Raw genomic sequence first — 12,292 nt, 5'->3', positions numbered from 1 at the left:
CGACCTTCAAACACAAACAAGGGAGAGAAGACGAACAAGAGGGGGGAAAAAGAATTTTTTTTTTTAAAGTCGTCGAAAAATTTAGGTTGATCGATGATGGCCTTCCGTCGAAGAAGAAAGGTGAAGTGGAGTGAGAGAGAGAGAGAGAGATGAAACAGAGGTGAAATGGGGTGAAGTGGAGGAGAAATGGAGTGAAGTGGAGGAGAAATAAAGAGATTGGTGGGTGGCTTTATGTTTTTTTTTTTGAGAATTAATTATTTTTTGGCGTCCAAAGGTAGTTTCACAAAAAAACAAAATTTTTGTGGACTCTGAAGAGAACCGCAGCACTTATAGGGGTTAAAACGGTGAACTGAACACAAATTGGAAGCCAAAACAGAATTAACCCTTACAACTTACAAGAGTGTTGTATCATGTATGTTGATGAAGATCAATAAAGTAGTTTTCCTATTCCACCGACACACATTCCATTAATCAAAAGAATAGAAAAAGAAATGGAAAACAATCATCATTCCAATGGTTAGTTATAACATCGATTCAAAATCTTTTGCAATCTTGAATGATCTTAAATTAAAGACAAGAAGATAGGGATTTCCTTCTAGATAATTAGGTCATACTTTGAATTTGGGCTCGCTATACACCATTCTTGAATTGCAATTCCCTATCCATCTTTTCAATAATTTACTCCTTTTGAGATTTTTTTTTTCTAAACCCACCACTTATTTAACATGGACTTATTAGGTCAAATGTTTTTTCACTTTACCAGAAAACAAAATCAGATTGATATATAAATGTGAATTAGGATAGGATTGAGTAAAAGTAAAAAATAAAATAAAAATATATAAATGTGAATTAGGATAGGATTGAGTAAAAGTAAAAATAAAATAAAAAACAGAACGTTGGTTGGTTTGGTTTTCTTGATTAAAATGATGATCTCAAACTTTTACTTTAGATTATTTTAATTAACACTTGTTTAGTGTCTCTCTAGAGGGGCAATTAGAATAAATATGGGAGAGAGCAAGATGAAGCTTCCAAAGAGATTCCATTCTTCTTTCCACCATGTGGTCTTTATAATATAAAATTCTTATAAGGGTCCGTTGATACGCGAGAAAATGTATGGGAAAGAAAATGGCTTTCTTTCCCATTAGAAAGAAAATGGATTACTTACTCAAAGTCAAATTTTAGGTGTTTGATAAGAAGGGGAGAGAATGCCTTTAGACAAATGTTTATTAATTATGTTTTATTTATTAATTGGATCTTTAACTAATATATAAATGTTAGCCATTTAAGGGGTGCCTTTAAAATTTAAGGGGGTGCCTTTAGACAAATGTTTATTAATTAGGTTTAATTTATTAGTTGGGCCTTTAACCAATATATAAATGTTACGCATTTAAGGGGTGCCTTTAGAATTTCAGTTTATTTATTAATTTGATTTTATTTATTAATTGGACATAGATGAACATAAAGAGTTACAGTAGGAGATAAATAGAGAGAGAAAGTTATGGGAGGAGGGATAGAGTGAGAAATCAACTTTCCCATCTAAAAAGTGGGAAAAAAATTAGACCATTTGCACACTTTGTTTTCTTAGGAAATCGATTTTCTTACCCGAATTGGCCAACCAAATAGCGGAAAACTGATTTTCATGGAAAAACGACTTTCTTACTCACATTTTCACACGTATCAAACGGACCCCTTCAATATAGTCTTTCAACAAAAAAAATATAGAAGGCAAATCCGATCTAACTGACTGCTTGTTATTTCATGCAAATATAGAAAAAATTGATGTAGCCAAGTGATGAATCTGAGTCTCTTACCAAAAAAAAAAGTGATGAATCTGGGTATTTTACTTTGAAATTATAATGTACTAAGATTTATCAGAAAATGAGCTATAAAATAAACAGGTGAAGCTGTGAAGCTAGCCCTTCATTCATTTAGGGCTAATAAACTATATATTATTCATCTTCCTTTTTTACTCCTAGCTAGGCAATAGTATTGTTTCAACAAAAAAAATAGACGATAGTATTTTAAGCAAGAAAAAAAGAGTTCCTTAAATCTACGAGTGACATGTCATTCATCTTTGGTTGATTTTCTAAATGACAAATATATTTATTTTGGCCTCGGCTTTGGGGAATAAAGCAAATTCTCCGGAGAATAAATTCTCGAAGGAATCCAGATTTTTTTGAAAATTCTCCGGGGAATAAATTTTTATGGGGAATTCAGAATACATTTTTTTGAAAGTTCTCCTCCATCTCATATGTTCTCTCTGCCACTTCATCTTCTCGACACCTCATCATCTTCTCCGGCGAAAGTTGCCGGCCGACCAATTTTCCGGCCGGCAACCTTCAAACATAAAAAATTAAATAAATTTTATTTTCTCTCTCCTCTCTCTCTCTAATTTTTTTTTTCTCTCTCTAGAACAGATCACAAAGGTAAATGATGAGCCCATCAAAGAGAGAAACAAGATAAATGAAGATTATCAGTTGTGGATACATCTAGATTCAGTCAGGTAAGCGGAGGAAGGAATTTATTCGGATCTATTACTACTTCAAGAACTGATTCAGTTGTGGGTTTTGGTGGTGGTTCTTCATTAGGGTTAATGGCTATGGCTGCTTCAAGAAATCTTGCTATGATTAGAGTTGGAAATGGTATTAATCGATTAAGTAATGGTCGTGCTAGAATCTTACGTGTTTCTTCTTCTTCTTCAGAAAATGTTAATCCTTTGGGTAATTGTCGGGGATACAGAGGACGCCCTAAGAACAATGGCGTCTTGCCTTCTTGGTACCCAAGAACTCCTCTTAGGGATATTACTGCGATTGTCAATGTAACTCTCTTCCCCCCCTTTCTCTCTCAATTTTATTTTTATTTATTTCGATTCAGTTCTTTACAAGATTATGAAAGTAGATCACAAATGATTTTTAAAATTAATTATGGATATGGTTCTGATTTTTTAGTGTTTGGGTCATGTGAATTTTAGGGTTTCTGATTATTAGTTCTTACTTGGACAAATTAGCCTGCAATTCAAGTAAATAGTTACTCAATTATACAATACCATATTGCTGGATTGACTAATTAACTATGAAGATTGAGATTATTGGGTATTTTGTGTTTTCCTTCATTGATCAAATTAGGGTTTTTGGGTTCGTTTCCAGAAAGAACAGTTTGACACAAACCCTTATTGCAAGATTTATATTTAGTTTTAGTACAAACCCTTATCACATTCATGTGTCCATCAAAGACTAAATACAAACCAGAACTTGTTTGATTGCTTCCCATGAAGTTATGCATAACCTGCACTTCTTCATTTATCTTGTTTCTCCATTGAAGGTCTGTTCGTGAGAACATACCTTCTCTCTCTCTAGATCTGTTCTAGAGAGAGAGAGAAAAAAAAATTCTTAATATATATATTTTTTTTTTATGTTCGAAGGTCGCCGGCCGGAAAATTGGCCGGCCGGCGACTTTCGCCGGAGAAGATGATGAGGTGTCGAGAAGATGAAGTGGCAGAGAGAGGTGATGAGATGGAAGAGCCTTTTTTATAGCATCTTCTAAAATTAGAAGCCCCTTAGCAATAAAAATAAACATAAAAAATCAATCTTATTTGACTAGTTTTAAGAAAAGTCTTTATTCCCCGGAGAATTTTCTTTATTCCCCAAAGTCGGGGCCTTTATTTTTAGTGGAGGGTACCATTGTTTATCTAAAATAAACTGGTCCTAAATAGTATAAATCATTTGTCTATTGGTTGATAATCCTAATGAGGAACATATTTATAGTCGAGGATAATATTGTATCTAAAATAAACTAGTCATGCATAGTACGTATCGTTTGTCTCCGCTCACTTTTCCAAAGGTTAAACAATAATTGCATACAACCATTTTTATTTGGGCTTTGCATGGGCAATGACGCTATGTATAGTAAATATTTGAATAGAATATGTTCTTTTATTTTGTTTTTCATTTAATTTGAGATGGAAAGAAAAACAAAATGTTTTTCTTCGACATGAGATTTGAAGAGTCTTTACATTCATGGAATGGATATCTCATGATTATGTAAACTAATGAAGATTTTAACAAAAAAAAAATGTAAACTAATGAAGTTATATCACGAATTTAATAAGCCCTATAATTATCACCACTGAAGAAATGTTGGGGGATCGTCATATAAGAAAAATAATATTTTGATTCTTCTTTCTCCTATTTTTTATGTTTGGCATTAATTTAGTTATGGACTACTTTTCTTTTGTTTAAGTTGATTAAGCTTTGGTTTATGTTAATAGTGTTATGTTCGGCTTTGTCTGCAGTGACACATAATACATTTTTTTTTCTTACCGAATAACAATTGTTCTAAATCATCTCTTAGGATGATGTTTCATCTTCTTTGAGGTGTTTAGGGTTTAAAACTGGCAAAATGGAGAATCAACTCAAGAGATACAACTGTAAGGTTAAAAGATGTGCAAGACATAATTGAGAAATCAACAAAACAAAAATTAAGTTACGGTAAAAAGAAAGTCAAGTTCCCGTTTTCAGCAAAACCAAGAAAAAAAAGTCAAGTTCATGTTTGAAAATGTTCACATTTCATAGGTCGAAAATAAACATGTCATGATATTGATATATGTTGGAATCGACACTCCAGCAGGAGCGATTTTTGCCTTTTTGACAAGGTTTTCATTGTCGAAACAACTCAAATAATGTATTGTTGCTTCGTCTCGTCAAGGGCTCGAATTCCAAACTTTGGTTTGCTCAAAACCGATTCCGTTTACGTAAGATATTAATTTTTACAATTTGGGTTTAAATATGGAAAGATGCGAAATATTTAAAGAAAGTCCCATATCGGGTAAGTTAAAGGAAGATAAAGGGTTTATACTAAGTTGCTCTCTCATACTATAGTATGTATGAATTAAAGGTCCAACGCTTTGCGTCACGCAAATTGGCCATTTAGGGCGCTTCAGAGGCGCCCACACACACTTTGCGCATACTCCCTAGGAGCATAAAAGAACCATTTGTTTTTATTTTTATACCAAATAAGATCCGACGGACAAGATTATATCTAAATTCAACGGACTAGATTAAACCCGTGAATCAGGACCTCCTCTCTTCAAGAGGGTTGTGACTGTTTCCTCCAAATGTGATTGTTTGTTAACAGTGAACTCTCGCCTTTAAATAGGCCATGAAATCAGACTTCAAGACTCACTTCGAATTAAGAGAGTTTAAGGCCTTTAATAGTTTTCAATACTTACTAACGTTCGAAAGATTTTCAGATCCAAGTAAATTTGATCCGAAAAGTAATCCGTTGTATCCTGAGAGACAAATCGTCTATACTGTTGGTACATTAAACATGACGAATTATTGGCTTAAGGGAAGAGATCCCTCGCCTCGGTTCTAATTAAACTATTTTATGTTCTCTACCTCTTTTCTTATTTTATTATTTAAAATACGATTCTTATTTGGAATTTAAAAAAGGAATAAAAACAATCTGTTTTATATAAAAAATTTATAGCTGTCTATCTCTGAATTGGTTTCAGAAGGAAATTATCGTTGTTTAAAATAGGACGATAAACCAATATACAAGATCTACAACAATTTATTAATATACTCACGTAGTCTACGTCAGATGTAAAATGTCAAGTTACTCGACACATTTTGAAATATGAAGTACACAACGATATTTTTGTGTTATACAGTGAAATTTTTTATTTGTACACAAATCCATACAAGCGCCAACATTTAATAAGTACAAAGTGAAAAAGGTTTATCGCATTTGTGTAAGTGAGAGGCTGGATTGTGTACCTCGTATAGTACATAAATTTAGATGCACAGTGTATCTAAAGTAATGCAATGTAAAAACCAAAAATATAGTATATATGTACAGTTGTGATTTTTGTATAAAAATGAAATAACTTTTACTAGTGGCAAAGAGTGATTTCTTGGCCACTCTAAACTTAACTTCTTAAACATGTTGATTTGTGACTTGGAGCAAAGGGCCAGACACCTGAGACAGCATTGAAAAGTTTTCCACATAAACTTAGTTAGACTATTTTATTTATTATTTTATAAAAACATGCTGCTCTTACTCAAACTTGAGACTCAATATCGTAAACTCCTTCACCTTTACGATATTTTCTCTCAAGCCTTTTCCTTGTCCTTGAAGCATTGGAATCTTGTACAAGCCAAGATGGAACTACGAATAAAGATACTCTACCAGGCCTGCTTTATTGGTCATTCAATCAAAGGAAATTATGAGGGATCACCTGCTTTTTATTCGTATTCGGGATCCTATATGGATCGAAATGCTACGATTCAACCATCTGCTTAACTTTTTGTTGTTCCTCTGGTTATGGTTTGAGTTCACTTTAACTCTGGCTGGTCTTGATTAAGCCAGAGTTTGGGTTGAAGTAGGGAACTTCCTCTCTCTAAGTTATAGAGAGATAAACGATAAACGAATACCGACTTTATCAGTAATTCCTTCTTTCGGATTAACCGAGATAAACAAAAGATAATGAAGTCGAGGCGAGAATAAATTCTCTTTCCTTAAGACATTTTACACCCTCGTAACAGTATCAAATGTTAGGGTGTATGCCTTCGGGATACAACGACTATCCTTTCAGAATTTTAAGACTAGGCCTGTAAATAGTAGCCTATCGGAGCGGATACTGGTATATCCGTATCCGATATCTGATAAGCTATCGGATATCCGAATCCGATAAATATCCGACGGATAGTACATGTCAACATCCGAATTCGTATCCGTTAGTATTACCTGATATTCGAAAACTATCCGATATCCGAGAACAAAAAAACAGCGTGTAAATCGAGTGCAACAGTACTCTTAAATAAGAGAAGGTTCAATTCGACATAACATTTTAAATCAGTCTAGTTTCACAACTCTTCAAAATCATCAACACAATTCATAAGGGTTGTAACTTGTTAATTTAAATTACGAAGTTATTGGCTCAAAACAATATATAAGTTGCGAGACGAAATAAAATCAAATGGTTCTTCAAAAAGTCTTCCCTTTGGCCCTCTGCTGCTCCTTCATCCCTAATCCCTTCTTGAATTCGTTCTTTATCATAGTTCCCTGAAAATATAGATAAATTGTAGTCATTAATTCTGCATAACGATGTAATAACAAATTCAAAACAATTATAACTTCAATGTTATATATATATATATATAATACTACTTGAGTAGAAACAAATCGTATAAGAAGGCATCATACCTTTCAAAATTCAGACCACTTCTCATAAAAGTAAAAAAAACTATTCACACGCATCATACCTCCAAATGCACTAGACTATACCTGGAGATGAAATGTTGGTGTAGACAAACCCTAACTCATATATTTTGCTCCCACTCTGATGGGTTGAGCAAACATAATGTATTCTAGCATATTAGCAATTGAACTTAAAAAACAAGGTTATGTCACCAAGGCATACATACCTGAAGTCTTATTACCATTAAACTAGTAATTCCATCATTCATCAAGACCGAACGTAGAGACAGTAAGTACAAACCATTGTTCGAAACAAAATACTAATCGATGACATACATACTCAAATTGACTTACAAACGAAATATTTAAACAAGTAATATGCAGAGAACTAAATTCATAACCATTGTACATGTCTGCAAATGAGACCTACTAAAAAAGACATCCCCTTTTCTATGTTTTGCTACCTACAGAAGAAACCCTAATCCCCATTTATCTCTAACAAAGAGAATGAAACCTAATTTCTGAAACTATGTCAATGAACTAACAATATGACCCTAAGCTAATTTATGTAAACTGAGATGTCACATCAAACCTTAATCTGGCATAGTTTTCAGTACAAAATTAAATAATAAGTTATACCCTGTTTCACTTTTGGTTTGACAACTATCTAAACTAAAGCAAAGGCAAAGAGAGTAGTACCGTTAATCACATAACCATTTGCATTACAAAATCAATTAGCACTTGATTGCTCATTCGGTCATTCCTATTGTCCTTCTCAAACTATAAAATCTGAAAAAGAAAAAGAAATAATTAAAGAAACAAGTAAAAGTTAGATTTAACACCATGAACATTTCAGACAAGTATACATGTACTCGACAATCTGAAAAAGAAAAAGAATAGAAACTCAAAATCTGAAAAAAAAAAAGTATAACACATACCCAACATGTAATTCAACTGCATTACAAAATCAATTAGCACTTGATTATTCATTCCTATTGTCCTGCTCAAACCCAAAATCTGAAAAAGAAAAAGAAATAATTAAAGAAACAAACAAAACATTCAATGACGTTAACTAATAGAAGATTAATAACGTATTACCTGGTAAAGATGGTAGCTAATCTTTTAAACAACTCAAGGCTTCCGCTATTTCAGGAGCTAATGAAGATCTATATTCCGTGAGTATCCTACGACAACAACTGAAAGCGGATTCTGATGCTACCGTGGACAGTGGAACAACCAAGAAATCTCGAACCATCTTATTAAGTGTAGGATATTGAACACCGCAATTTCTCCACCAACGTAATACATCGAAACTCCAATCATCCTTTCCTTTTGGAAACAACTTTTCTTCCAAGTATCTATCCAACTCTGATTTTGTAGTTTCTAAACTAGTATCTTCCTCCTTTAAAAATTCATCGAATTCTCCATCATTCCCTCTACTCGTTTGGTCAGATACCACATCAAAAGAGGGCCTTGAAATACTTTCTGATGAATTCATGAAAAACTGTCAGAAGAAGATTGCGGAGTTTCATATGTAGAATAAACATGTCTCAAAGATTGAAGAAACATGTTGAACTTAATGTTAGCATTGGTAGGATAAAGCTTCTTAAAAACAAATTCTACTTATTTTGCCTTGTATCGTGAATCAAACACCATACTGATGATCATCATTAAGCTACACTCGCTCCAATATTTATCAAATTTTTGTCTCATTTTCATTGCCATGTCACGAAGATATGAATGCTCATTGAATTCCCAACGAAGAATCTCTTTGTTTACTTCAAAAACACTTGTAAAATACAAATTTGCAGTTGGATACTTAACACCTGAAAACTTTAGTGTTTCATCGTAAAATACTTTCAACCCTTCACAAACAACTTTTGCTTTTTTTCCATTCATCCAATTTAGGGAAATACTTATATCCTGGATCCAACTTCGTTAAACGCTTAAATGCCTCTCGCACTGCAATGGCACTCTTACGCATCAAATAAGTTGAATTCCACCTAGTAGGAACATCTCTTTCAACTCCCTTTCCAACCAATCTTGTTTGAGCCAATGCACTTTCAAACTTTTCGAGTCTACTTTGAGAAGCATTTATATAGTTAACACTTTCCCGAATCATTCTAAGAAAATCATCTATGACTTTCAATCCATCTTGTTTGAGCCAATACACTTTCAAACTTTTCGAGTCTACTTTGAGAAGCATTTATATAGTTAACACTTTCCCGAATCATTCTAAGAAAATCATCTATGACTTTCAATCCATCTTGTACAATAAGATTTAATATATGTGCCCTACACCGCATATGAAACATCTCTCCATCAAGAAGCAACGATTTCTTTCCATTTAGCCATAGTTTAAGATTTCTTATCATAACATCATTACTTGTTGCATTATCTACTGAGATTGAAAATAATTTGTTATCAATATTCCATGACAATGCCAAAGACTTGATAACCGCAGTTAGAACTTCACCTGTATGTGGAGACGACACCATTACATAAGCAATGACTTTCTTATGCAATTTCCACTCGTCGTCAATGTAGTGGCAAGTTAGACAACAATAACCCTTGTTCCGATGTTCCGCTGTCCATAAATCCGTCGTGAGACTAACTCGCGAAGATGTTGAATCTAGCTCACGTTGTAACTCAACTTTCATCTCAGAGTATATTTTCAGAAGATCTCCCCGAATGGTGTTTCTCGAATAAAACTTGTTTGTTGGATGGTAAGATCTAATTAACTTTCTAAAATAATCATATTCAACCATATTAAAAGCACAGTCATGCTTAGCAATCATTTCACTGGTAATTTTTTGACTTTCTGACTCATCAAACTTCCAATTTACGACCTTTGAGGATTTATCGTTACTCTTGAGAGAAGCCAAAACTGATTGGTTAGCACGGTTCATAGGCCGCCTCTTACAAGTACTCAAATGATTTTTCATATGATTTGTTCCTTGTTTACTATCAGCATCAAATGTTCTCTTACAATGACTACATGTAGCTTTGATCTTTCCATCTACTGTTTTTTTTCTCAAATTCTAGCCATACCAGTGACCTCTGTTTTCTTTTTTTGCATTCAGGGGCTTGTTCTGTAGTTTCATGTTCTTCTTGCATTGTAGTGTTATCTATATTTGTCACATTGAGATCGATTGTTGGCTGAGACGACACTGAAGCACAAGTAGTCGAAGTCGAAAAACTTGTTGTAGGTTGTGACATTATATAGAGCTAAATTTCTCAACCTGTAAATTATGAAAATTAGCCATATCGTATTCTTTTAACTACATAGAAACTATCTTCATATTGTGAATGTAAAAGCAATCCATATATAGCATAACAATGATTCTAAAACATACATAGTACACACTTACAAATATGTACAAATATAAAGTAGATAAATTCCTAAAACATAATGAAATAATGACATAGTACAATTATGTAAAAATATAAAGTAGATGAATTCCTAAAACATAATGACATAATGACATAGTACAATTATGTACAAATATAAAGTAGATGAATTCCTAAAACATAATGACATAGTACACAATTATGAAAAATAAATTTTATACATGCCTAAGAAGTTGTCACTAATAGTTGCACTATATGAATGTTAAAATGTATTCAAAACAAATATCCTTGCTAGTTTTTATCCTTATCATTATCTTAATGCTTAAAAAGGAAAACCATAAAAGGAGAAAGATATTTAGATTCTCACTTTAATTTAGTGATGTCTATATAGTAAGAAAACCCCTACAAAATTAGATACACCTGTTATCATTGATATAAATTCAACTAACCCAGTGTTGAACAAAATAATTCATGAATTACAAACCCTAGAAAAGCAAATTAATAAAGACCAAAGTGAGGGTGAATTCACAAACCCAAAAACTCAATTCAAAATTAAAATTGAGGGTAAATGAGATATAACAACCTTAACCAAGAGGAAAGGTCCGATCCAGATGAAGAAAACCACAACAACTACGATTAGAAGAAGACATAAAATTACCATATTTAACCACCAACACCAAGCAATACATAAACTTACAATCTCTTTGCACTTTTTTTTTTTTGTAAATAGCCTAAACCTATGCCAACTTATGTAAATACCTTTCCACCCACAATTGATGGTCTCTGTTTCTGGTTTTGTAAATAGCCTAAACCTAGAGTTGTAATCAAATTCAGTGTTTTCCTAAATAATTATATTATCAAGAGTGACAAAGTGATTTTGCTAGAACAAATTACGAATTAGAATGATATTTTGACCCACTTGCATCGAAAGGAAACACCAACTTTTTGGGTCTCTAAGGTTCTATAAGGTCTCTAATCTATATGCTATGTCGTTTCTCTTTAAATACTAATAATGCAAACACTGAATTTAATTACACCATTCTCTTAATGATGCAGGATCTAGGATGAAATCCATAATATATAGTATATGTATATATAAATAGGAGAGAATCATTAAACCTATATATTCCCTTTCGGCTATTCTTTTTTGGTATAAATTGTATGATGATTGTCTTTCCAGTTTCCCTCTTCACTTCGTCACAGACTCACAGTGATTCAGTCGAGCATCTCAAGAAAGAAACCCTAGCATTTAGAAAGAGATAGTTAGAGAGATAGTTAAAGAGATTCAAAGAGAGTTATAGAGAGAGAGAGAGAGCGTTAGAGATAGAGGATTTACCTCTTAGGGTTTGCAACGTCTTCATCTTCTTCCTTTTCTTCTTAGAGCGTTGGAGAGAGAAAGAGATTGTGTTTAGAGATTGTGTTTTCTTTTCTATGTTAGATTTAGATTTTGGGGAATGAAGTTAGGGGTGGGTTGGGTCACAACTCATAAGGATTTTCAACCATTAGATCTAAATACCTAATCTCATCCGTCCATTTATATATATTTTTAATAATAATATTTATATTTTATTATTTTTATATATTATTTTCGGATACGGATAATTAACGGATAGGATATTGATGTATCCGAATTCGTATCCGATAGGTAACTATCCGATAAGAAATATCCGAATCTGATATCCGAAATTTCGGATTTTTTCTTTAAAATCAGATGCGAACACGGATCGGATGTCGGATATTC

The 12,292-nt window shown here is 33.0% G+C and overlaps 1 protein-coding gene across 1 annotated transcript; it reads right to left on the bottom strand.

Moving 5' to 3' along the window:
• Positions 1–7,975: 7,975 nt before the first annotated feature.
• LOC147566116 (zinc finger BED domain-containing protein RICESLEEPER 2-like) lies at positions 7,976–9,322 on the bottom strand. The gene is made up of 5 exons (XM_086653556.1): positions 9,076–9,322; positions 8,833–8,978; positions 8,420–8,704; positions 8,139–8,217; positions 7,976–7,989 (listed from the first exon to the last, which is right to left on the bottom strand). Exons 1-5 carry the CDS (start codon positions 9,320–9,322, stop codon positions 7,976–7,978), a joined length of 771 nt encoding a protein of 256 aa, XP_086509682.1.
• Between the last annotated feature and the right edge of the window lie 2,970 nt (positions 9,323–12,292).

The sequence above is a fragment of the Eschscholzia californica genome, unplaced genomic scaffold, assembly GCF_041429995.1.
Source record: "Eschscholzia californica isolate CP2 unplaced genomic scaffold, dmEscCali1.0.p SCAF_1, whole genome shotgun sequence".
Taxonomy (NCBI): Eukaryota; Viridiplantae; Streptophyta; class Magnoliopsida; order Ranunculales; family Papaveraceae; genus Eschscholzia; species Eschscholzia californica.
This window is presented reverse-complemented; position numbering and strand designations above follow the sequence as displayed.